Source organism: Fundulus heteroclitus, chromosome 18 (genome assembly GCF_011125445.2).
Source record: "Fundulus heteroclitus isolate FHET01 chromosome 18, MU-UCD_Fhet_4.1, whole genome shotgun sequence".
In the NCBI taxonomy this organism is placed as follows: Eukaryota; Metazoa; Chordata; class Actinopteri; order Cyprinodontiformes; family Fundulidae; genus Fundulus; species Fundulus heteroclitus.
This window is the reverse complement of record NC_046378.1, coordinates 20526391-20554309: the sequence shown is the minus strand read 5'-3', so window position 1 is coordinate 20554309 and position 27919 is coordinate 20526391. Positions and strand designations below refer to the sequence as shown.

General features: G+C 40.3%; 2 protein-coding genes across 2 annotated transcripts in view; both read right to left on the bottom strand.

The window, feature by feature from the left end:
* Positions 1 to 15805, bottom strand: part of sik2b (salt-inducible kinase 2b) — a gene marked incomplete in the record, with an annotated part of 46231 nt that extends 30426 nt beyond the window's left edge. The window contains 2 exon segments of the mRNA XM_036149646.1: positions 7429 to 7545; positions 15225 to 15805. Of these exon segments, the coding sequence (XP_036005539.1) occupies positions 7429 to 7545; positions 15225 to 15362 (255 nt within the window).
* Positions 15806 to 19720: 3915 nt separating this feature from the next.
* Positions 19721 to 27424, bottom strand: laynb (layilin b). The gene is made up of 7 exons (XM_012868093.3): positions 27190 to 27424; positions 24685 to 24979; positions 24443 to 24600; positions 22474 to 22518; positions 20799 to 20870; positions 20557 to 20680; positions 19721 to 20358 (listed from the first exon to the last, which is right to left on the bottom strand). Exons 1-7 carry the CDS (start codon positions 27260 to 27262, stop codon positions 20046 to 20048), a joined length of 1080 nt encoding a protein of 359 aa, XP_012723547.2. The 5' UTR covers positions 27263 to 27424; the 3' UTR covers positions 19721 to 20045.
* Between the last annotated feature and the right edge of the window lie 495 nt (positions 27425 to 27919).

Genomic DNA, 27919 nt, shown 5'->3' with positions numbered 1-27919 from the left:
AGTGAATGCACAAAGAAACAAATTGTCAGAAGCAATTTTTTTTCCCCCCCTGAGAACTTACATAAATAGACCCCTGACAGAGAGAGTTAATCAACACAAGGACTCGATGTGTGGCCCAAACAAACAAAAATACATGAATGGCAACAGGCTCTAAATATGGCTTCCCTGTAAGAGAACGGAGGTGGACGGTTGGTGTTGCCGAGTGTATCTGAATGGTACTTAAAACCTTTCAGTCCTGACATGGTGCCGGGTTGTGTAGGCGGAGGAGGACCGATTTAGAAACAGAAACACTCAGGAGATGAATAGAATTAAAGCGCCGAGCGGAGAATCAGATTGAGATGGTGGGATGAATCAGACGCGGCGAGCCAGACATTCACACTAGAAATCCCACGCTCTTTGTTTGAGATCACTTTTCCATCTGTTGCGCTGACCAATTCATGGATTTGGGAAACATGAAAAATAGGTGGGTTGTTTAGCAAACATATTTTGTCCTCAGTAACAAAACAACTGGTTGATTGTCGGAGCTCCGCCGGCGATAGAAAGTGTGAGCCAGGCAGAGCAATTAATGTGGAACGTACACAGTTTCTTCACTGCCAGGGTAGATTCAGGTCAAAGTTTTATGATTCTTCAGACACATGCGCTATATGGCTGCACCTTGACTCCCCCCGCTCCGTTAGTTTACGTGCCCTACCACTTCGTGGCCGAGTTGCTGTGGTTCAAAATCGTTTGTTGACAGTTGACTGTGGAATATTTAGATGTGAGGAAATTAATTAATTAATTAATGTACAGAGGGACGGATTTATGGAAGGATGAATGGACAGACGAACAAACAGATGCACGGTTGGATGATGGGTAAAAGGAGGAACGAAAGGAGGAAAAGATGGACGGATAGAAGCACTTACAGATGGTTAGATATTGGGTGGATAGATGGATGGATTTATGATGGATAAATAGATGCAGAGAAAGAATGAATGAATAGAAAGATAGACTATATAAATAGTGGAGAAGAAAAAACAAGGAATGGATTACTGATATGAAAATGAATGATGGCAGGATGGACGACTGACACCAGCAGTTGGATAAATAGAAACATACAATTGGAGGGATGGATTGCTAAATTAATGTTGAAAAAAGAAAGATGGATGGTTGGACGATTTAAGCGTGGACAACTGGATGGATGGATGGATGTGAAGCCTGGTTTTACAAATGTTTCTAGGTTCCACTACAGACCTGGGTTGGACTTTATTCATATTTCATGCTGCATAGGAAGTCTGGGTCATTTTCATTTGATTTTAGATATCTTGCAATCATCTGCTGGCTCTGCCATGATTAATTTCAATAACTAGTTTCTTGTGTACCCATTTAATCCATGTTCTAAATATAACACTTTTACACTGAGTATAAATCATTTTATTCAAATTTGTAATTTTGCTGTGTCAGAGATGTATTTAATGGCGAAGTCAAATGCCAGTTTTCTAATTGTGGTTTATTAAAGACACCACCCATTAGATTACCTCAATGTGAAGACACATTCACACATAACTGTTGTTGGCAGTAAACGCAGATGACAAAAAGCAGAAGTGCAAACATTTCTGAAAAAAAAACATTTGAAAAGTTTGTTTACGTGTTAAAAACAAAATGCATTTTCCCTAAATAACCTATATTAAGAGGAAAGGCAACAAAATCAATGAAGAAACTTTGGGAGGTTGCAAATATTTTGGTCGGCACTAAAGGAAATAATTCTAATGCAAAAAAGGGGAAACAAGAGTTTAGCTATTTTTTGACCACATTAACATACATTTTTGACTTCCCCGAATTATGCTGTCACAAGCACAAGTACATCTTGTGGTTAAATAAGTGCTTTATAAGCTTGTACAGTGTGTATGTTTGCATAGTAATAACTTCAACAAAAGATGTACTTTTTATAAGGGTACTTCCTCTAATGGGTTCAGCATTGGGTATTGAGTGTTGTGAAAATTATGTGGACTCTAGGTCACAATGCATTCAATAATATCTCGAATTAACTCAAGGAGCTATAAAAAAAATAAATAAATCCATTTAGTTTAGGCCTCACATTGCAGATGGAGAGAGACAAAGCTCTTCTGTCATTTGGAAACCTTTATACTTGCAGGAAGACTATTAGGAGCCAAACAGGAAAGTGGAGAGTGGAACACCCAGGAGGACCCGAGGACAGCATGATGAGAACGAAAGACAGAAAATAATGGCCGACTGGGGTCATAGAAGGGGCCATTAACACATGAAAAACAAGAGAGGGGTCCACAGTTAATTTGTGTCCTTTGTGTGACTTCATTAGATAGGCTTTCCTCGGGGCCACTGGGTCAGCCCCAGTTTATGAGACGGGAAGGGGACAAACTAATTGAGCCGAGCTGATTGGATGGAGGGGGCCCTGGTAGACAAACACACAATAATAATGATACGCACTAAAATAACCCGGCACAAAGCTGGAGCAGTGTCACACGGTTTTGAGATGATAATGAACATTTATTTACATTCCCTAAATGAAAGAGCAGGACCCGATCATTTATATAACATGGTTTGAGTTTTTGTGTGAAAGCTTTTATGACAAACAGAAGCCACTGCAGCGACAAGGGCGAATTAAATAAATGTCCTACGCCTCGCATTACATACCAGAAAAGTTTGTAACTAAGGAAAATCATTTTGTAATAGAAACTTTCTAACAGTATGCACAACTATTATAAAAAGATGCCAAGATGAAATAATGAAAATTAATTAGATTTCTTCAAAACCTAACATTGTTTAAGGGTTCCACATATTTACTACACAACCAATTACCTAATGGCTCCTAAATGATTCATTGTTCCCCTTGAAGTGATGGCAAAACGAACATGTTTACCAACTACAGCTTACATTTTAAATAAAAAGACACATACCTTATTTTTTTTCCTCACGCTGTTAGACTTTAATCAGAATAAGCTTTTCCCGTTTAAGGTCAGTTTGGATCATTTAATTTTTTAATTTTCTGAATGCCAGAATAATTGGACATTTATTTGTAACATGGAATTTCTATCCTGTGAAATTATGTGATTCTTTTTTTACTTTGAATCTGCCTGCAAAAATTCACCTGCAAAAAAAATGCAGCTACAGAAATTCACCTGCAGAAATTCCCCTGCAAATATTTGCATGCAAGTGTGCTGATCTAGTGTTAATCGTTTTGGCTTGAGTCACCAGAAAGTCAACACACTTGCACAGGAATTTCTGCAGCTTATTTTTTTGCATATTAACAAAAATCACATACATAGCTACACAGAATAAAAATTCAGTGTTATCAATTTTAAAAAATCTTAAAAAGTCTTATTCTAAAGAGACTCTATTTCTTCCATACGTTTTGTTCAAAATGTGTGCATCAACAACAGAAAAAAAACAAAAAGACTGAGTGAAGATGCTGACTGAAGCTGCTAAGGGATTTTCATTAAGGCCACTCGGACAAGAATAACCCATGAATACAAAACCAACACAGGAACAAAGACTTTAAATTTTGGACACCTGTCCTGTGTTTTGGTGAAACTATAGCTGAATTCTTTGGCCACAGTGGACATTTTTACATTTGAAGGAACAAGGAAAGGCTTGCAAGCCTGAGAACACCTTCCCAACTGTGAAGTATACCAGTGGCAGCATCATGAGTGGGTGTTTTGCTGCAGGAGGGACTGGTGCACGTCACAAACCAGGTGACCTCCAGAGGAAGGAACGTTACATGGTAAACAAAGGAACATCGAGAACTAAGCCAGCAGGTTGGGGCACAAATAGGTCTCCCTGATGGACAATGGCACTTCGCATACTGCCAATTTAGTTACAAAATGGCTTAAGGAAAACAAAGTCAATACTTTAAGGAAAATATGGGAGCAGAGCTGACAATGTGTGTGCAAGCTCAACCTTTGACTCAAGTCATATAGCTTACAAGGCAAATCCACTGAATACAAAAGAAATGTATGTGAACGTCTGTATCTGAAGAATGTTAAAAACTGAAAATAAAATTATTTCTCCCCTTATTCTAACATTTAGTAGAAATAATGTTGAAAATCTTAACTGACCTAATACAAGATTGGTTTAGTCTGATTTATTGTCACTGAGAAAACAGGTGTTGTGCTGTGTAGTATGTAAACAACTGGCTTCAACATCCACATTTAGTCTTAATATCACTGTAAAATAGGTTCAGATGATGGAATAAATTCACCCGTGTAACAAATCTATCAGTAGACTTGCATGTTAAAATAAACTTGTTTTACACACAAAGAGTAAGAGCAGTGTTTTTCTCTCATCGTCTTCATATTCACTTTGTACATGGGAAATCCCCACAGCTGACACGTTTGGAAAAAGGCTTATTTCTAAGAACTTTCACAGCTCAAAAAGTACTTTTTTGATCAACATATCCCCCCCCCCCCCACACACACACACACACACTTTTGAGGTTTTAAGTTGAATCCAAAGATGTCAGGAAAGGAATAACGTAGAAAGGAGCAATACACATATTAAAGCTATCCGTTTTAAAAGGTTCTAGTGTGAGACACTCCTTCCAGACTTCACCTAGCGACAGCTCCCAGCCAACGCCTTCATGTTTAACCTCACAGTTTACAACGTCCTACAATGATACTCATTTCAAGTCCCAGTAAATAAAAGGGTGGACCAGCGACAGAATACCATCATCTGCAAAACAAAGCTGAAATCCGACAATTTGGAAGATTTAATTCATGTCATCCCCACCGACTAATGATATGAGGCTGTTGCGTTCGCTCGCTGCAGAGCAAGCGGGGGAGACGCAAACGGCACTGGGAGTCAGTCAGTCAGTCAGTCATTAACTATGTTCTGTAACTATCCAGCAGTGGCAGGTTCTGCTGGGCAGCATCTGTTTGCTTATGTATTAGAACATGACCTGGATTGGTCATGCGCTCCAACACCCCGGGCTGCTTAAGTACCCAAAAAAGAAGATCAACAAGAAGCAGCGATAAATTCTGCTCCTCCAAGACGAAGCGTGTACACTTTACCCCCACCACACACACACACACACGCGCGCACACTAAGACACGTGTTACATTGAGTCTTTAACATGTGTTACATATTACTCTGTGACCCCTGATCTCTGACAGGCAGACACAAGTAGGCTACATAGAGATAGACTTTGACTTTACTCAGAACAATTGGACTTGAGAAACACGTCGACATTCAATAACGGCACCATTAAGCTGTTAAATTCTTAAACTTTTTTGGCCCGAGGCTCTGATCTGATAGAGCTCAAATTTACATAACGTGTAAAGTGTTTGTTAAAGGTCAACTTCTGTCTTGTCCAAATGAGATATCTTTATTCATACATGTACATTTGAAATTTGCCTCCAACTGAGATCTCGCTCCATTTTATAAACAGATGTTCCAATATAAACTATACAGGCTACTCAAGCGATGACTTTAGTAGCGACCCTGTCAAGTCCAGAGACAAAAAAGAGCTTTTTCACCCCCTCTGGGGGGGGTGGGGGGTATTTGCTAATGAGCCATCGCAGGTCATTTAATCTAGATATAGCTTGCGGACCAAAGTCTTGCTTTTCATCATCTTAATTTGAGGTAATCATGCCACTCCCTTGCAGATAACACATGGCGAAATGCGAGCGTGATTTTCACAGAACAATAGTCTTTAACCAAGGGGAGGGTGGGTACGTTTTAAGACTAAGAATAATTTGAAATGTGTCTATTTCTGTTCAATTTGACTTAAAAAGTAATTTCAAGACAACTTAGATTAAGAACCTTATATTTCCAAAAAAAAAAAATACCTGTAAAACCAGCCTGAGATAAAGCTACAGTGAAAGCTTTAAAGACCTGAGCAGGTCTCAGTGACGGCCACACAGTTCAGCTTCATCCCGCTAAAACAGCACCAGAAGCTGGTTGTGACCACGACTATTGGGTGACTTTACAAGTATTTCAATGTTTCTATTGTTCAGTTGCTGTGATTATCTTTAAATTATCACAATGCATTAGAATTAAGAATGTTGTAGAGGTGTAAAGGGGTCGGCCAGTAATCAGAATAAACCTACTTTTTTCTGGACTGGTGGTCAAATCTGGAAAAATCTGTTTTTTTTTGTTTTTTTTACAAAATGTTTGTTAAATGCATCAAAACTAAAACTCCCACCATCTTTTCAGTCCGTAAATGCATAATCAACCTGTGATAACCTTCTTTGTTCTGAGTTTATAAAAAAAAAAATTGGTAAATGTGTGGGATGAACTGATGCATAAATGATGATAATCTTTTTAATTCCTTCATTTTCAATTTGATTGAAAACTATTTTTAAATCAAGGAACATGTTTAATGTGTCACCATCTATAGAAAAAAAATTGCAGTTTGACAAAAGTGGATTTAGCAAATCAGACTTAATAGAAAACCAGAAGTCCTCATCAGTCAGGAAAAGTGTGACGGGTAAAGTCGGGCTTACACGGTACGATTTTTTTCTCCTTTTTGGGCCGATTCTTCAGTCATGAGAATTTTTTGCATCTGGCCGAGTTCCAGCTTCATTGTGCGTCCTGCGTCGTGTAGTATACAGGGGGTAACGAGGGGCGAATAGCCTCTCACGACCACCTCCCGATCAGGAATCGGACGGTCGGATGAAAATCAAACATGTTTGAAATTAAGTCGGCCCTCGTGAGATGAGCTACAAGCGTCTACGGGCCGATTTCCCCCAACTGCACATGTGCAAACAAGGGAATTCTTCTTTATCTCAGACAAAAACATAGGAGTGGAGAGAAGCTAGGTGCTGGTACGTGTGACATGGAGTAAAACTACAGAGGAGCAACTTGCAGAATTTCCAAGGCAGCGCGTTTCATTCTAGTGAGCCTCATATTTAACGGTGAGCACCGACACTTCCGTCTATTTCTTCTTCTACTGTCTATGTTTGGCTTCCGAATAGACGACTCCGACAAGCTCCATCTCTCTACGGGGCGGGGTGTGACGTGTGGTTTTTGAACGTACAGCGTGAGCAGTCAGATCGCATCAGAGCGTCGGGCCGTACAGTGTAAAAACAGATATGGTGAGCTGTGAACTTTTAAACCCCGCGGTTTTGTCATACAGTTTGAGCTGTATCTGAATACCACCATGCCGGGGATTAATCTCAAGCTAATTTTTCTATTTTTTTAAGAGGACTTGAAGACCCCATACTTGTTGATTTGCTACAAGCAGTAAATCTTAACCCAAAGGTTTTGAATCTCTACATAAGAAAACCAACAAACTACAAACAAGACATAAAAAACAACAACAAAATCAGGCCTCCAGCAAAGTGTGTTAAACCTCTGAAAAGGTTTCATTTACATTTTCTAGACAACCTATAGCAAAAAAAAAAAAAAAGAAAGAAAAAAGCTGAATTAAGAACATGATCAGCCTGCAGATATAAGATCCTGAAGACGGACGCTCACCTGGTAGAGCTTGATGATGTGCGGGTGGTCCAGCATCTTCATGATCTGAACTTCTCTGTAGATCTTCTCCAGGTTGACAGCGTCCAGTTGGGTCTTGTCGATGATCTTAATGGCCACCTGCAGAGCGATCAAACATGAGCAATTAAACTGTAAATGACAGGTTAGATCCTTGATGACAAACAATAGAAAGGAACTCATTTAGACTTCATCAGATTTGGACACTAAACAACCCCCACCACACACACACACACACAAAACAAGCTCTGCTATAGACGTGCAGACAGCAATTTCATATTTGAAAAGCATTAAAAAAAAAGAGGCAAATTGTTCATCTTATTCACCATCAACCCCTTTTTCTCATGCTTTTTTTTTTTTATTTGGAGAAAAAGAAAAAACAATATGCATCAGCCTTTAAATCTAAGCTATAATAAAACATGAGGGTACAGTACAGGCGTGGATCTTCCCCCAAACACACACCTAGAAGTGCATGCTGCAGATGTAAACATCCCAGGCTTTCATTGACAGAGCTCCGGTCGGTAACAAGGGAATAATAACATCTTTCCTTCAAACTCTCTCATAAACACAAATTCATCAGAGTGACCTGAAGTGCTCCAAGCATCTGTGAGCCAAGGAGGTGAGGTAAACAACAGGAAACCCCAGGTCTCTGCGAGTCACACCACTGTTAGGTGAAAGCTAAACAACTGAGATCAAAGTCTGCAGGCCAGTTTTAAAGGAGCAGTGAGAAGGTCTTTCGACTTATTAAACGAAAACACAACGAAAAGCAGGAGCTGAAAGTTTATTTTAAATGAAAAAAATAAAATTGATCAAAGGAGTGAAGAATGTTCTGTTGAAACTCTCAGCCTTTGAGCAGCCGGTCAGATGCACTGGAGATACAAGCGCCACAGATCCAAGTGTTTAAAGGTTTAAATTGCAAAACACTGTACGGCAATTTGAAAGATGGTCAGAAGATTGTCTCCTGCCTGCTTATCAGAGAGGCGCTCGTTTTATCCTCCATCTTCATGCAAAGATTACCAGCAGCTTTGCCCTCTCGTCTCTTCGTATTACAAAGGAATGTGCAGCCGGGCTGCCGGCTGCTGCCTTACCCTGTCCACCTGATGAAATAGATGAGTCTCCATAAATTATTTCTTTACCTTCCACCGCTTTCCTAAATCTACCACTGAGGAAAATATTAACCATTTGCCAATTTTTTTTTTTTTTTAACAGTGTTCCTGTGAGCACAAACATGGCCCACTGTTTACGTCTAACCTCTTGTAGTTTCACTAGCAGTTTTGTACTTCTTTCGTTGTGTTTGTGGCTAATGTGGAGGAGTCGAGGGAGTCTTTAATAGGTTTAACACTCCATTATCGAGTCCCTCGACACAGCACAAACAGGCATGCATCGTGGGATTAAACCCTTTAAAGAAATCTGAATCTTGTAATGGCACTCCAGCTTCAAACTGAGACCTCTAAAAACAGACAGACTGGGATAAATGTGTTATTTAGCTCCATGTGATATTCAACTATAAAGTAACTCAGAGTCTAGAGCATGCTTTATATATATATATATATATATATATATATATATATATATATATATATATATATATATATATATATATATATAGATATATATATATATATATAGATATATATATATATATATATATATATATATATATATATATATATATATAATTACACACACGATTAAAATAATTAAAAAATAAGAATTAAAAAATGACAGCTATATGTAGGTCTAGGTGTGTTTACATGCATTAAATGATGATTATGGGGTTATGGTGTTGAGAAATTGGCTTCAAAAAAAAAAAAAAAGAAGACAACATACCCCAGTAAAATACCAGGATTGTACAGTGAAACGTGACAATTCAATCAAAAAAAAGTATTACCATATGTTAGCATGTGAGAAAACCTAAATTAGTACATTAAAAATAAGTCACAAAAAAATAAAAAACTGCAATGTCCTCCCTCTGCCTAAATGTGCAGACCTCTAAACTAATTATTTGAAGCCATTTTGATTCAGTTTCAGTCTTTGCTGCAAATTTAACACCAGATTACAGTGAATCTGATCAACCTGAAATAAACTTCAAGTGTCCTAGTAACCTTTTTCTGAGCTTTGCTCATTTGCATCCTTAAAAAAAATAAAATAAAAGCCAAAACTTCAATCCAGGCTGGAAGGGATCAATAAAATCTTAATGTACAAAAAAGGTAACAGACATGAAAACCAGGTTCTGGTTGGGTTCATCATGTAACAACAATCACTTCTATCAGGCAAATATGTCTCAATATCTTCTAAAAGAATGTGTAATAATCTGTTCAAAACTAAAAGGCAACTGTTCAAATTAGCAGTCAGTTTATTTGTAGATTTCTCACTGTCTCACGGAGCCCAAACAAAAAAATGGCCTCATGAGAAGAATTCATGCTTTGGAAAAGCTTGCCCAGACTCCAGAAGTAAATTTGGCCCAAAGAAGCTGTGGGGGTCACCTGAAGAAGGCTGTGGACAAAAGATATCCACACAATCTTTCGCGAAATGTATCCAAAGATTAGCGTAGATACTGGCAAGCCAAGATGCTGATAGCCATTTCTCGATGGCTGAACGCTAATGAATCATTAGGTGCTTCAACAAAGTATTAGTTTAAGGGTTTGTGGATTTATGCACATATTACTTGGTTTCTGCACCTTTTCACCACCCAGCAAATGAAATAGATGCCATATTATATATGGAACAAGTTTTATGATGATCTATTATGGTCTCATTTTATAGGACACAAAAGCCTGGTATTCTAAAAAAAAGTCTACACTGTACGTTTAAGCAAGAAAGTTGACAACTACAACAATTGTAATAGTTTAAGTTGAACAGCAGAGATCCTCTTCCTTGTGGGTGAGAAAAAAAAAAGCGTTCTTTCATCCAGCTGACTGGCAGTAGGCAGCAACCACATTACTATGCTCCATACAGATGTACCAAACTTTCTCTGATTGATATCTAATTTAAAAAGGACTTTAAACCATAGCAGCGGAGTGACAGAACTATTGAGACTAACTTTTCCAAACCCTGGTATACCTTGGTAGTTTTAACCGACCCGTGGCTGGCAGAGGGAAGATTACCTCCCTAGCTGCTGTGTTTTAGAGCGCTGCAAAAAGAGCCTTCTGCCCCTCGTCCACTGTTGTCCATTACAGCTCCTGGTTCGCTCCATTCGCTCCTCCATCACAGTTTTTAATGAGCCCAGGCACCTGCCAAGCACTAGCTTTTTATCGGCTGCAGCACCCAACACACAGCAGCATAAAAGTGGACACCAGCTCCTACGGGCAGATAAAATGTGAGCAGCAACTCATCACACTTCACCAAAAGGACCTCAGCCAGAAACTTTTTTTTTTTTTTTTTTTTTCCAGGCCCAGCTTGTCATCCAGATGGACTCCCATCTATCTGTGGGAGCGCTCCAAGTCAATGTTCTTCATGAAGCTGGTGGGGGGCAACAGGTATAGGTTTAACCAGCTGTGTCCGAAAATAAACAAATACCAAACATTCAAATAAAACAGCATAGGCAGACATCAGCCAGTTACGAGCTTCAATGTACACAGAAGTTTTTAAAAGGTTTTTCATCAAAATCTTTTACAGGGTTAAATTGTTTTTAGGGAAATAGCAGAGAAAGAGTCAGAGCGGCCAGAGTTTTCTCAGCTTAGCGGAGCGTCGACCTCCCCAACAGGTTGCTGCGCACCGCCAGTCAGCTACAACACCTTTTTCCTTGCTTACAATGAAGAAAAGTTTTGTTTTTTTGTAAACATTTTCAGTTGTGAAAAGCATAAAATATAAAGAAATCACAGGGTAGACAGTAACGGAGCGGCTGTCTTGTTACGTTCAAGCGGCATGTTTGTCATGTTTAGCTGCTTTCCAGAGCAGATAGCCTGACTAATTAACCCGTTAATGTCAGCTTGTTATGCTTTCAGTGTTATTCTATAAAGAGCAGCGATATATCCTATAACAGGGACAAATACGGGAGCTAGGAGCTTATTTTATATTATGAGTTACAAAATCAATAAACTCTGTTTCACTTTGGAACAAGTTACTTGTTAAGTCTATGTATCAAAATACTAATAAACGTTATAATTAATATAAAAGCAAATATGGTAATAGTATTTTAAGGCTTAATGATGTTTTTGTTCAAACAAATTAAACAAAACACCACAATTAGCCCACATTATATATACTTTGTTTAAACACCTTGATTACTGTCTTGTTTTGTTTTTTTAATCTTTTATCGCTTGGTTGTTTGAGGACAATTAGAATTGTGTCTCCCCACAAAAATCCTGAAAGCATGAAGACGTGGAGAAGCCATGATACTACGGTATTAATAAATATAGGAGCTGCTGGGTTGATAGACAGGACCACATGGCAGTGGGCAAGGAACCCGCAAGCTGCAACATATAACACCAAAAATAAGACAAATAGGTCAGTAGGGGGAAAAGTAGGTTACGCACACAGGAGCTGCGCCTACTTAGGGACACGTAAACACGTGTGCACAAACACGGCCGATCTGCCGTTTCATGTACTGTTAAAACTGTGGTTTACTGTACAAACACGAACCAGGCGGGCCAGTGCCTCCTGGCATCGGCTCGAGTCAGATGACGATGCAGAAAAGTTTGTAACCTGCCCTTCTGGCTAGGTTTGTCTGTGCTAAGCATCTGCAGCGAGTCTATTTACCAACCAACACCAAGGCACCGCCTCTATTAAATTGATGGCCTGTTAACAACCACTGCTGGTATTATAATGATGCAGCTCCCCTGGCTAGACCAACGCTGGGCCACTTCTCAGGCTTTAATAACCAGATTACCACAATAAGAGCCTTACAGGACATATTCTTGCCCTGCCGTTCATTAAACCTTTGAAGGATCTAGTCAAGGGGGGTGACGCAAAGATTTTGTTTTCCTGCACATCATAATCGCTCACGTTCGCCAACAAGCAAAAGTTGCGCAGATCAAAGATAAACGTGTTTTTTTTTTTTACAAATCTCCTGCAGCACGGTCTAATCACTCCCACTCGTCTCACAGCAGAGACTCTTTACGCACTCTGGGCGCTGTTTACAGTAACGTCCCCGTGTCTCTGTCATTACAGCAGAGAGTCACGGCGCTCCGCGGGACAGGCTTTTCTGCAGACGGGGAGAAACGTTTCAGTTCGGCCCGGGCAAACGTGAGCGCTTCACTTTTATTTGTCGCCGACAAATAAATCGAGTGGGACTGTGGAGTAAAAAAACAAGACTAAAACAATGTGAAGTCTGTCCACTTCACTCCTGACACCTCTAAATGAAAAGCATGTGGGAGAAAGAGGGCTCTGAACAGATGAGGCTGAAAGTAGTAAGACTTGCATACAAAACGCTTTGTGGGGCAGAAAACGTTTAAAAATATTTCACCCTGAAAGCACCAGCCCTACAGTGAAGCATGGCGGCAGCAGCAACATGCTGAGGGAATGCTGTTCTCCAGCAGGGATACAGGGCAATGCTGGAGAAAAACAAATACATTAGAGGCTAGGGCTGAACAATTAATCGCATTTTCAATATAATCGCGATTTAAAAAAACGCTATTTCCAAATCGCAGAGTCTGCAATTTTTGGCTATGTAAAAATCAGGGAATTAGACACGTCCATTAGGTGTTGGTAAAATGTTTAAAGTAGGTTTGCTCCACATGGAAGGGAAGACAGTTGCAGCAGTGAGATAATCTAATTTTATTACTTGTTTTAGAGTTTATATAATCATACATAGAATTAAGTACAGGTTTAATACATAGACTTGCTTGTTGGTTGCACTTTATGTTCAACAAGGATTGATGTCCAAATCAACTAAAAGCTGTTTTCTTGAATAATATTCAGATTAATAGAAACATTAAAAGTTCTTGTTTTGAATAGTCCTTGTTTACAAACGTCTTTATTTAGACGCCATTTTGTTGCTTGTGGTTAACGCAGAGAAAAGTCATCATCATCAGAAATCAATCATTTCTGCTCTGAGTTTAGATGCTGCGGGTCTTTTAGCGACTAATCTGTACAGCGAGGAAACAAAATGATTTGTTGTCTGTATATGTTTAAAAAGACATGATAAATTAAACTGGAAAAAGAAAATCGCATTAAATCGCAATATTAAGAAAAAAAAAATCGCAATTAGATTATTTTCCAAAATCGTTCAGCCCTATTAGAGGCAGAAAGAGACTTCAGACTGTGCAGACGTCCAACTTCCAGCAGGACGAGACCCAAACCATACATTAGGAGCTGCAATGGATGGGTTTAGATTAAAGTATATTCATGTGGCCTAGTCAAAGTCCAGACCTGAATTCAACTGAGCATCTGTGTTAAAAAACAACCTCTTCATTCAGCCTGAATGAGCTGGATCTAGTATGCAAAGAAGAATCAGTCTAGATGTGCAAAGCTGGTTAGAGACCCACCCTTAAAAAAAAAAAGACAGTTCGTTGTTCCACAAAGTATAAACTGGGGGAGTTGCTTTTCACACTTTTACTTGTGAAACAGCTTTGAAAACCATGCATCTACTACAGTCTGTTGCTCCAGCACACACGTGTCAAACTCAAGGCCCGCGGGCCGAATCTGGCCCATCAAGGCAATTTACCCGGCCCTCAAGAGCCAAAAAAGGCACATCATGTCATGAAGTAGAGGCATATATAATATTAAATTGTATAAAAAAGCAAAAACTGTGCCTCCTGTAGTGAATGTTATTTTTTTAACTGTGTAGTAACAGCATCGTGCCACTAACGTTTTCCCACAACACATCAAAACGACCCAGAAATGTCCAAAAAGAGCAAAAGTGATGCAGAATGATGTGTTTAAAGTGTAACTCACCACAATATAAACTTTTTTTTGCAGATAAACTGTTCAAATGTGCCTAAGGATGCTACTTTTATGTTACTGTGCATTTTTTAGAATATTTCTATGTGGACTGAAATGAAATTAAGAAATCAAACGTATCATCTATGCACGTGCCACCGGCCCTTTTAATGACTTCATGATGCCAAAGTGGCCCCGTATAGAAACGAGTTTGACGCCCCTGCTCCAGCACAACAACATAAAAAAAAAAAAAACATTTATCACAAAAGAAAGCGTGGCCAGTTTATGTGGTCCAACTATTTGCAGATGCATGCTGAGAGAGGGCCGCTTGCAGTGCAGGAACCCTTTCCAAACTACATGTGAAGACCCCCGGAGCCAGTCTCAGGGAGCTGCAGAGTCTGCACGATGCAGGCCTGCAAAACTCATAAGCAGAGGATCCACGCATAACTCGCTGCCACTGCCGGGACAAGATGGAGCTAAATCACATCATTAGTTAAGATTACATAATGGGACCACCAACCCTACAGCTGCATCCCCCTTGACACTCCGGCCAGGCTTTGAAGTTGCTCCACTACGGTTTTCCAGGGGCTCATTATACCAAAATGAGAGCAGGTGTATGATGCAAAGGAGGAGAAAAAAAAAAGGGAGAGGAGAGTGTGCATGTTTACAGTTTGTGTTTCCCAGCAGCACTGGTGGTCAGACCGCTTCCTGGCACTGATATTCCTGAGGGGGATGGACGTGCAGACAGCCACTGCCCCCTCTGCCTGTACCTGCACGGTTCAAGTGCACCAGCGGCGCTGCGAGTCATGAGTGCAGCTGCATGACCATGGCTGCTTGGATTAGCGCCTCGCTGGCTGCCGGGGTGTCAACTAGTGCATAAAAGTTATATAACTCAGCCCAAACAGCCAACCCAAAGTTAGCTTTCCAGGCTAACAAGTTCACCCGTGCACCACACTCACCTCGGTCTTGGTTATGCGGTGTCTGGCCAGCTTCACGACGGCGAAATTGCCTTTTCCTAAAGTGCGCTCGATGTCGTAGAAGCCCACTCGGACCGGACCCCGGAGCAGCGGTTTTTGGACACTGTCGGCCATGACCATGCTGTTCGAACTGGGACTGCTTGTGAAAGAGGTAGAGACGGAGGAGGAGGAGGAGGTGGTGGAGGAGGAGGGGTACTCAGACAGGCTTGCTCGAACAGCTAGAGATAAAGACGAAAGGAAAACAAACCGCCCGCCGCCACCGCCGCTGCTGCTGCTGCTGCTGCTACCGCCGCCCGAAGCGTGTCCATTAAAAATAGACAAAGTTGATTCTGTGTCGCCACTACCGGCTTAAAGGAGGAGAAAAAAAACCCGCCAATGTGGCGCTGACTCTCCTTCATAAGCGGCGAGCCATTCGCTGAACCGCAGGGCTGTCACGCCACGTTCCCCCGGTACAATGGAGCGATAATATTTCAGCTTGAGGTGCCTCTATCAGCTACAGAGCACACGAGTTGACTCGCTAAGAGGCATCATGTTCTCGGGTTGACGTGCATTGACGTCAAAGCCATGGGGGTATTTGTACAGGGGGCGGGGCCACCGGAGCGGCTCCACACTTCAGTGCCAATTGGTTGTCAGGACAACCAGACCCACCTCTTACGTCAGCCGGTAAAATTGCTATTCTGAAATCTGTTTGCTCGCCTGTCCTTCTTGATTGCACGCATAGGTGACTTGACTTGAAGTTTTTTTTTTGCCCTGCAGGTGCATGACAGGCACTGCGGCTTAAACAATGCAGGGATAATAATAACAATAATAATATTTTTTTTTTTAAAAAGGGTTTGGCATCGGTTCCTTTTACGTGCTCCGAGAAATTACTCAGCAAAACTAAACGGGAAATAAATGGAAGAAGCACGTTTGACTACTGCAGGATTATTATTTTTTTATTTTTTTGGTTAAACAGATCCATTATATAAAATGTACGTTTTATTTGTGATCATGAAATAAACGCTCTTGTAACAGAGATTACGAAAGTATTGAAAGCGAACGTTTGATCGAAGAAGACACTTTGTTAATCTACATCACAGCGACATCTTTTGGTAAAAGTATGTAATTGACAGAAGCTTCTACTTTTCAGAGGCCAGAATAAAAAAAATTACATTAGGCAAAATAAAATAATTTCATCTGCAACCATGGTCAATGTTTTGAATACAAATGACCTGTTTTAGTTCATACAGATTAAAATCCAGAATTAGACTGGACCACACAAATGCCTTATTTTTTGAATTTTTTTTTTTTTTTTTACAAATAATTGTTTAGAGAAAAGCATCAGCTTCCAGGAGTCTCAAAGCTTCAGAAACCCTACCGTGACTTATAGGTATCTATGATTTTGTTTGTCATCTGTTTTTTAATTTCTTAAAGACAGATGCATGTAATTTCTGGATTCTATAGGTTTAAGTCTGTCCTGAATTGAGCTTTAAAAAAACCTAGTAAATTTCACATGTTAGATAATTTAAATTGCTCTTTTCCTTTCATAAAGGAATTTATTTAAAAACTGCAAATCATACTTGGCCTATATTTGTCTGAGATTAAATTCAAGCATGACAAAAAAAGTAAAAAGAAAACAAGTTTGTAGGAGGGCAAATACTTTTTCAGTATATATATATATATATATATATATATATATATATATATATATATATATATATATATATATATATCCCCGCCTCTCGCCCATTGACAGCTGCCGATGGGCACCAGCACCCCTCGCGACACCACGAGGGATAGACGTGTTAGATAATGGATGGATATATATATATATATATATATATATATATATACACACAGCCTATGTTCACATCCATGGATGGTTGTCTTCGTGTCATGCAGTGACAGCCTAACAGAGCAGTGAACTGCTGAAGCAGAAAGCCGGAGGAGTGCTCCGAAGGCCTCTGCTGTCACAAACAGACTTCCTGAATGTAAGACTTCCAGATGTGCTTTTGGCATTTCCTGTCTAACTTTCTCCAAGAACACACTCAGCCTCTCTTTGCTGGGCTTTGCTTCATCTTTCCAAATCACTAACCAGGACAGCCCACACAAGGCGTACTCAGAAGGGAAAAGAAAAACCATTAAGATAGGCTTAGAGGCTCAGATAGGCTTTTGCGTTGTCTTTTCACACTGCTGACCAAAAACAAGCTTTTTGCTCAGCAGTTTTCTGTCATCAGTGCTTCCTCACGTACTGTCCTGTTCCCTGACATCAGCGGCCAAACAGGAAGCCTTTTTACTGAGATGACAACAGTTTTGATTTTCGACAGAGTGGCTGAAACAGTCCCTAAACAGGAAGTTAATTTCAACAGCGAGCCAAGAGGATCTTTGTTCTGATCTATACAAATATTGCACAATCATCTACTAATGTTCCAGATGCTTAATTTTTGGATTGTTAACAAAACAAGTGACCCTGTGTGAGGCCCAAAGCTTCCAAGACCAGTACTCCCTGAGAGACCCGTGTATATTATTGTTTCATTTGTCTGCTACCTAATTACTAAATCCACTGTGGTGCATTTACTCATATCATTTCCTCTTAAAAATAAAAGAAAGGATTCCTGGAAGTGGACAATGCAGCACGGAATCACTTAAACTATAAATAAATGTACTTTCGAACCATACTCAGAAACAGTCTAAAGTCTGAAAACTGGGTCAGATCAGGAACACAAGAGATTTCCTTTTTTTTTTCATTATCATTCTTTCACTTAATCTTTTATTTAAGATTACTTCCGTCTGCCCAGATTTAAATCAGCTAATTCATGTTATCATTTTTATCCAATGAACACGTTTAAGACTGACGTGCACTACAAAGATATAGTATACTTTAGATTTTTTTCTTACCACCAGATAACTTTCCATCTGTTTAGTGATTAATTGCCAATAAAACTAATAGCCCTCCCCGATGCATTGTGATGTGTACGTTAAATAAAATGTTTCTTTCTCCTGTACAGTGGCTCTCACTATTCTACACGGCCCCATTAAATTGCCAGGGTTTTGTGAGACCAAAATAAACTTCAAAACGTTTTCTACTGTACATATAACATGACATTTCAATTGAAAAACAAACTAATCTGTTGGAAAGGAAAAATAATAAAATTGAAAACATTTTATGCATTAACTTTGCACAACCTAAAATGATTATTTTGCTGAAGATCGTTTGGATTTAGTTTCAGTGTTCAGTCTTTAGTTCACACCTGCCATCAGTTAAAGTTAATCTGAATGACCTGAAATCAAGATCTGCTGTCCTAGTTGGACTTTTTTGTGGTTTGCAACCTTTGGCAAAAGCCGCAGTTTGAAAAGAGGTTAAAAAGGATCAAAACAATTTGATGGCATGAAGGAGAAACATGCAAAAAGTTCAAGAGCATTAATTTAAATTACGGCACAAAGGACACAGTCATCAATATTTGAAGAAAACAGTGGCTTAAAAGTGGAAGTTTGTACAAAATTATCGAATATCTAAGATACAAACTGGTCGTGGTGGCAGCCAGGAGGCAGATAGCGACTCCGGAGGAGCTGCAGAGATTTCCAACAAGGACTGGTTCTGTTCTCCATATGTCTGGATGAGGCTGATGGGGTTTTTTTTCAGGCAAAGAAAACATCCAGGCCTGACTAAAATCTCTCCAGATCTTTCCTTTTTTCAGCATGTTATGGTGTGAGGAAACCAAACTCAAACTTTTGGGCCACAGTTCCAAAACTTAGGTTTTGCACACACAAAAAAAAAAAAAAAAAAAAATAAACGTTGAGAATCGTCAAAATAACATTGTGGACCAAAGTTACTGTGGATCTGGTGGAAGCAAATTAGGAAAGACTCCAAACGCTTTGAGCCAAAACCTTCAGGTGTCTGCAATAAAACTTAAAAAGGGGCGAGGTATCACTGTGTGTGCAAGCATACACCCAGTTCAACAAAAGAAGGGCTTCATGAGAGGAAAATACAAAGTTCTGAAATTGTTTAGCCAAAGTTTAGAGCTAAATTTGCCAGAAAATCTGTAGGATTCCGTTAAAAAGCTATACTTGAATTTATTTTTGTCGGGTTAAGAAAAATGCTTTTCACACAATGTATTATGAGTTAAAAGACGTAAATTGATAGTGACCATTCACATAAGAAAATAAAATTTACCTGAGACGCAGCCATTTATGTCAAAGAAAACAAAAAAAAAGTCCCTGGTTTCCTCTGGAGGATTGTGCTCAAGCTTTTACCTGGGGAGAAACAGTCGGGGATGGGGGTTACAGTTCAAACTATCCTGTTCTCCTCACTCGTGGATCGAATTTGCGCAGGATCAGGGATGGTTCCTTTAAAGAGAGTCCTCCCAATCTGATAAGATGATTCCTGTTGTCTATCAATGTCACAAATTTCAAAAATGTCCAAGCAACTGTAACTATCAGTGTGACTATCATGTAAACATGCCTAAAAACTAAAATAACATTAATAATAACAGCTTTTGTTTTTGATTAATATTAGCATTTATTTGAAAAGGTTTGACATATATGATTATTTCCTGAATAAGGTGTTATAACTCACCAAAAGAGAGATGTTCAGAATGGCTCATATATACACAAGGAATAAATTTGCACTTTAAAAGGTATTCACATAAAACCAGGCCAACTCAATTGTATATTTAGTGATCCCGTACCGCACAGATAAACGAGCAAGATATGCAGTAAGAAAAGGATATAGACCAGTATATGTTCCCCTTCCTACCTAATAATGTTCCTTTAATTATTACAAGTTCACAGACGCTCCCGGAGCTCAGATCGACATAAACAATATTACTCATAGATCTCATTTTCCACCCATCCAGCCTGACTGACTGTTCTGGAGGGCTCGTAGATGTCATTGGTCACAAAGCCCGTCTCCTTCTCCGAACACGTCACGTTCTCGTAATCGGCGTACTGGGCGTCGTGCGACGGAGGCCAGGAGTACTTTGTCATGATTTCTGCCTGCGTTCTGTAGTCCAGAGCAGTGTGAGGCAGTTTGGTAATGTCACTAAAGGCGTAAGGTCCTTGTATGGAGGAAGCAGACGCCGATGTTGGCATCAGCTGCTTCGATCTGCTGGAGAAGCTCTCCGTCTCTGTCTTCCTCCTGAATACAAATAGAAATGATAATAAAAATTTACAGCGAGGACGCTTACTATGACAAGATTTAGAAAAACAAGTTGGCCGGATGGAAACGAGTTACTTTTATTATTTTACACTAATGTAACCGATTTAAACACAGAAATGACAACTGCACCCTGCAAAAAATTTTCATGTGATTATTTTCAAAGCTCACTCTTTGTACCTTTTCGCACGGTGTCGGTAGCAGAAGAACCCAGCGGCTGCTAGCAGCATCACCAGCAGCAGCAGAGCAGGAATAGTGGCATACAGGATGTAGGAAACATAGTGGCTGTTGTCTGAGAAAGATACTGCAAGAGAACGCACTCAGCTGCATTAAAACCCGACCTCTTAACATTCAGGAACAAGATACGTTTCTCTGAAAATTCTTCCCATTAAAAATTAAAGTTAGAAGGGATTTGATTTTACCTGACGACTCAGGTAATCCCATAGTTATCATCTCATCCCCCTTTGTAGATATGTTTGGCCTCATGGATGGAACTACAGGCACAACAAAGGTCATCAGTGGAACAAAACTACAAATATATGCCTCATGGTTATTTTACACACTTTTTAAGATGATAGTTAAAAAAACTAGAGATCATAATTATTAAAGCGTTGTTTATAGTGTCATCATTTGGTGCACCTGAATTTGACCTTTTCAGTCATCTGATTACATGTAAGTAAAGGATTTAGGCCTGTGGTCTGAGCTTTATTTCTGGTGAACTGTTTCTGTATTTATCTAGCCATTTGTTTTGGATAATTATCCCACTGACACAATGATTAAACTTGTTGTTTTTATCCAGAAAATACAGCACTTACATAATGACTCCTATTAATACTGAAAAACAGAACTTTTGCACTAATATTTTATTTTTGCATTAATATTTATTGACTGTCCATGTACAATTTTAAAACCAAAATTTTTAAAATCAAAACTTTTAAAATTTTATATTTTATTGACTGTCCATGTACAATTTTAAAACCAAATTTTGCTGCTTTTATTTATTTCTTCACTGCATGTGCCCTCTTAACTTTTATCTGAATGTTATGTTGTCTGTGTACTTAGTCTAGTAAATATGTCTTGTCTTCACCGTGGGACAGTGAGAAACGTAATTTCGATCTCTTTGTATGTCTGGAGCATATGAAGAAATTGACAATAAAGTTGATTGATTGATTGATTTCAGTTTACTTGCAGAGGGCACAAGATTTGTATTTTAAATGTCCTTGTATTTCCACAGGTTCATGATTTTCTGCCCTCTAACCAGGGCCCAAGGACCCTTAGAACAGAGACAGGCTCTCAGCATCACAGATTCTCCACCATGCTTAAAAATGGGCATTAGGAGATGTTCCACATCCTGAGTTTCATACCTCAGTGTTTGCTGCAGGAAAGATTAATCCTAATCTAATCTGACAATAGCACACAGGGAAAGTGAAAGTTCCAGAAGTGAATAGAAAATTCATACACATTTAAGCTTGAAATGTAATGACAAACATGTGCTCTGTGCTTTTTTTGTGTGCTTCTGCTCTGTCTTCTCAAACCCCCAGTCAGTCGTGCCAGATGACCGTTTCACACTGAGCCTGGTGCTGCTGGAGGTTTCTTCCTGCAAAAGGGGAGTTTTCCTCACCACCTTTGCTACATGCTCAGTATGAGGGATTGCTGCAAAGCCATCGACAATGCAGAAGACTGTCCCTGTGGCTCTACGCTCTTTCAGGAGGAGTGAATGCTGCTTTACAAGACTTGATGCAATCTGTTGGGTTTCCTTAGATAGGAAACTTTTTGACCAATCTGTCTGGATGATTTGATTGAATCTGACTTTGTAAAGCGCCTTGAGATGACATGTGTTGTGAATTGGTACTATATAAATAAAATGGAATTGAACTGAATATTTCTACCACAGGGATTCAAGAAGTCATGCTATGCCAGTTGAAAGTTTCTAAACACTCTTAACATCCTAAAAAAAAGGAAAGGATGAGTTATGAAAACACTCCAGTTTCATTTATTTTATTGGAATTACGAGGAATGCCAATACCCGTGGATAACACTGTTTCTAATTACACCATGACAAAATGAAGTCTTCCATTAAACATGAGAAATGTGTACCTGGTTGTGCTTTGAACCTGTCGCCTGTAAATACTGGTAGTTTCTCTGCAAAAAAATGAAGAAAACAGGTAAATTAGCAACATTCGTATGAACCAGTGGTCTCAAACTTCAGTCCACGGGGGCTGCTGTCCTGCAACCTTTAGGCTACGTCCACACTGCACGTCTTGATGCTCAATTCCGATTTTTTACTGAAATCATTTTCTTTGAGGAGGCCGTTGATACTACTATTAAATACAACCGTGATCATAATGCTGTCTGAACGGTTCAAGACGGCAAAGCGACCCGAATGCGCAGATACCAGAAGGAGACGTCACAGAGCAGCGCACTGTTTGAGGAAGTAATGGAGAATGTCATTGTTTCTAGTGGTCAAAAAAGTTTTGTTAAAAAAACCCTTGAAAAGAAAAAAAAACTCGCATCTCTCCTTGTTATTATTAGAAAGCTGTTGAGCAATGGGAGCTGATAATATTAAGATTACGTCATAGCGAGACGATATAAGGTAAGAAGAAAGCAGCACAGCTAGTAACAACGGTCGTTTATGGAGCGCTGACTGCTACTACTGTGTGGATGTGTAGTGAGAGACAGGAGAGTGACGTGAAAGACGGATAAAGCACAACATGACGGTTCAGACAGCGGATGCTTGGAAAAAAATCCGATACGTATCCGATTTAGTACCACATATGGAAATGGCACAAGTCAGATTTTTTGTGGGGGGAGGGGGGGGGGGGTGAGAAGATCGGAACAGGGCCGTTCACACTGCTATGAAAAAGGCAGATATGGGTCATATTTGCCTGCAGTGTGAACGTAGCCTAAAATGGTCTCTGCTTCAACACACCTGGCTCCAACGTCAGCTCATTAGCAGAGCTCTGCAGAGCTTGACTGCATGCTACTGAGGTAGTTTATCCATTTGATTCAAGTGTAGAGGGCAAGGGGACACATCTAAAAGTTGTAGGACACCAGCCCTCAAGGATTTGAGTTTGAGACCACTGGTATAAACCAAAAAAAGGTTTATCATTATGAGAACAAATGTATTTTTTGAGGTATTGTTTTCAAGTTTATTTTCACTTCACAAGAAAAACGGAACTAAGAATAAGTCAAATGTTCTTGAAATGTACTTGTCCTTGATTTGAGCAGGTAAATAAGATGATCTGCCAATGGAATAAGATTTGTTCCACTTAAAATAGGAACAATTCATCTCCATCATCTTATTTCAAGTGCAGTATATCTAATTAATAAAAAATAATAATAATTGAACTTTATTGATCTCACAATGGAGAAATTCACTTCTGCATCTTAACCCATTCCCTTGGGGAGCAGTGGGCTGCCACTGTGCGGCGTCTGGGGAGCAATTGGGGGTTGAGGGCCTTGCTCAGGGACCCAGAATGGCAGCTTGTGTGAGTTGTCTCAGAACCTCTGGGACCGAAGCTCTGTGCTCTAACCACTATGCCACTCCCCACTTTCTGCATTTAACCCATCCCCATTGGGGAGCAGTGGGCTGCCACTGTAGGGCGCCTGGGGAGCAGTCGGGGGTTGAGGTCTTGCTCAGGGACCCAGAGTGCCGGCAGTTGGGATTAATTATCTTATTTTAGGGGTAAAAAATTTAGGGGTAAAAATACTCATTCCATTGGCAGATAGTCTTATTTACCTGCTCAAATCAAGGGCAAATACACTAATTTCAGGAAAATGTTTATTTGTTTAGTTGATTTGTCCGAACACATATATTATTATTAGATAGGAGGAATTCTGAAAGGACCCATTATGAGCTGATCTGTTTTATGATACAAATTTGGTATCTTAAAAGATGCCTGTAGACTTTTCTGTCCACTGTGGAAATAAAAATGACTTCAAAATAGGTATATATATATATATATATATATATATATATATATATATATATATATATATATATATAGATGTGACAGGTTGCCAAAAATTAAATGCAAGCCCATGAACAACAGCTGCATCTCCTCACCTTCCTTGTACTTGCAGACAAAGTTGTTCTTGGAGCTGCAGTTCTCATCATTCCACTTAAACAGGAAATGACCTTCTTCATCAGCTGGGGCAGTAGGCTGGTGGTACAAAACCACACACATTTCAGTGCCGCACGATGGTTCGTCCCAGTTCCAGTTCCTGCAATAAATTAAATGCAAAAGTTACAATTTATCACACCTCGTTCCATTCCAGAGGAAATAAAATAAATAAATTCTGCACTACCTGTACTTGGCGTTGCTTCCATCGACCCAATAGTACTGTGAGGGGCATCCTGGGTTTCTATGATGCTGCGGGCTGCGTCGGAGCCCGATCCAGAAATCCCCATCTCCAACCCTCATCTTTTTTATGAAGCTCTCTATCAGCCGCTGCTCGCTCTCTGTTTCAATGCTGAGCAGTTCCCCTCCCTCCGACCTGCAGGACAGCCTGGCATCCTCGAACGTCCACCTATGCCTGCTTTCCTGGATGTAGGACACCTTGTAGCATGGACGCTCGGTCCCGCGTCTGCAGATTTTCTGGTCTGAACACCAAAGGGAAAATAAAGGAGAAGATAACCGGGTGAATAGTAAATCATTGATTTACTATTCGCCATAAAATATCCCTAGAGTGTCAAAAGAGAATTCTATTCAATACAAACAGTGTAATATCATGTGCATATTTTTAAGAAGGTAAAAACTGTTTATCGCATTCTGTTCTGCAAAATTGTTCAAATTCAGCCACATTAGAGCGTCTTTATGCATGAAAGGCCTGTTTAGGGTCATGCCAGAGCATCTCTGTCAGACTAAACCCAGAAGTTGCCTACACCACTCCTGTGCCTTTATTTCCCTATTTAGCCATTGAGAGATGGACTTGCTTAGGGTCATAAACTTAATCCCAGACCTTCTCCTTCTTTATTTGGGGTTGAAAGCAGAATCAGTGAGTGAAATTCATCCAGGTCCTGAAGCAGCAATGCATTCCCAGGCCATCCCAATACAAACACTGACAGTAGGTACTGTGGTTTTCTTTGAAATGCTGTTTCAGTTTGACAACAGATGTGATGGGTGATGAAAACCCACCTCCACTGACTCCCCTTCGATGCGGTGGAGCAGCAGCTCTACTTTGAGCTCCTGATACTATTTCTAAGACTGAGCCCAACCACCCTGCCGGAGGAATCTCATGTCGACCGCCTGTGTCCGGGATCTCGTTCTCTCGGTCATGGTCCAGTCATAGACGGAACATAGACGGCAATCCAGAGCTTTCCTTTTAGGCTCAGCTCTTTCTTCCTCACAACACAGTGGAGAAGAAGCCCCAATGCCACCGTCCATTAGTGTTGCGCCGATACCAATACCAGTATCGGACGGGGCCCCAATACCGCACTAAAATGGTGGTATCAGTATCGGCGAGTACCAAAAAATAGGGCCCGATTCCATTTAGATGTTTGTATGTCACTTGAACGCAGCCTTCTCTCCCCCGACACTCACTAGGTTTACTGGATTCATTTTGTATTAGTCTTTTTCCTGCTTTACAAAGGTAGCAGCTTGACAAAGCCATGATGGCAATTATTTTACATCCAAGTAGTATGCAGTTCTTCATACACACACACATAAATTTCAAAGTAATGGTATCGGTATGGTATCGATATAGGCCGATACTGCACAGCCAGGTATCGGGTATCGGTATCGTGGCCAAAAAATGGCATCGGCGCAACACTAGCGCCCAGGGGGAAACCTGATCAAATGCCCAAACCACCTCCACTGACTCCCCTTCTATGCGGTAGAGCAGCAGCTCTACTTTGAGCTCTTGATACTATTTCTAAGACTGAGCCCAACCACCCTACTGGAGGAATCTCATGTCGACCGCCTGTGTCCGGGATCTCGCTCTTTCGGTCATTGTCCAGTCATAGACGGAACATAGACGGCAATCCAGAGCTTTCCTTTTAGGCTCAGCTCTTTCTTCCTCACAACACAGTGGAGAAGAAGCCCCAATGCGACAGTCCATCTTGCCATCACTTGTGAACAAGACACCAAGAGACTCAAACTCCTATAGAGGCAAGCACCGACCCTCAACCCAAAGGGCGCAATCCACCTTTTGGATAATAATAATAATGAATGAAAATAATAATTAAGGATAATGTGTTTTTTATTTTGTTAACTGCAGTTTATGATCATTTTATTCAGTTTATTGTACATATAGCGTATGCGTATTGTGTGAATGTAGCATGCACTAAATGAGCAGCAGCCCTCCTGACTGTAGCTCGCCTGATAATGACCATAAAGCCATTTCTGTCGGCCAAGAGATGCTCGCTGGCCATTTCTCTGCTGATTGAGCAGACTGCTGCTGGAGCTGAGCAGTGGTGGAGTTATGTAAGCGCTTTGACGCCTCTGTTATGCTTGCAGTCAGCAGACAGGGATATTTACTGCCACGGCGCCGATAAACGATGGCAGCCGCTCTCAGAAACTGTTGTTTACGCGCTCCGAGGAGTTTGCTGGCTCGGTATTATTAGGAAACACGCAGACTGCTGCTTGTTTTGGACTCCCCCCCAGTAGCGGTCCTGCTCCCAGACTCTTTTCCCACTAAAAAAAAAAACAAACAAACTCCGAAAACTAAAACGTTTCATATACTTTAATATAAAACATCGAGGTTTCATTTCTAAGAAAGCGTTCTATTATGTCCCATCAGGGTCTCTACGTATATAACATTTTTCTTGCGTTTTATTATTTTTTTCCTCTCGCCCCAGCAGCAAAGTCTTACCATTTATTTTCGAAGCGGATCCAGGCTGAAGCAAAACGGCGATGACGGTGCCGAAAAGCCTCATAAAATCCATTTCTACATGTTCACGCGGTGTTCAGCTGCTGTTCAAACAAACACTGGGGGAAACCAAACTTCACCCCCAGACCCAAGAAATTCACAAACTGGAATAATGGCAGTGGAGAAAGACTTCAGTGGGGGGAAAAAAAGAAAAAGAGGGAGAAAAAAAAAGGTCGAGTCCTGAAGGCGTGCATATGGCGGATGATTAAAAAAAGCATCAGGACAGAAAGTCCAAGAATACACCAAACACTTCAACTTTACACCTTTAACGCTTTGTTAAAAATAGTTTAACCCTTACGGGAATTTTATGCCCATATACTCAATAAATAAGCCTCCTGATATCTTGTTTTCCACCAAGCAATGCAATAATGATCTGAATGGAGTTCTTTGTCTACACGCTGTCATGTGCACTGTGTTAAAGAGAGCCACAAGTTAGTGTCCTCCATGCTTCTCACACAAACTCACGCACACTGCAATGCTTAACCGAGGCTTGACCAAGTGCAGCCCAGAGGCCTTTGAGGCCCCTGGGCTGATTTTGTGTGGCCCCCGACTGCAACTCAACAATGATTTGGTCCCACCAGCACAGGTGGTTAATGCAGAGGGAGACTTTTTTATGTTAATTAGGGTAAAATTATCACAGACAGGTTAAAGGTTTTTTTTACAATTGAAAATG

Bases quoted from the DNA above. Each gene is read 5' to 3' on its own strand.
- laynb (XM_012868093.3), bottom strand. From the start codon at position 27,262: ATGGATTTTATGAGGCTTTTCGGCACCGTCATCGCCGTTTTGCTTCAG. The intron at 22,519-24,442 runs GTGAGGAGATGC...ATTTTTTTGCAG, and splicing joins TGTCTGCAAGTACAAGGAAG to AGAAACTACCAGTATTTACA. The intron at 20,359-20,556 runs GTACAAAGAGTG...ATTTGTATTCAG, and splicing joins TACCGACACCGTGCGAAAAG to GAGGAAGACAGAGACGGAGA.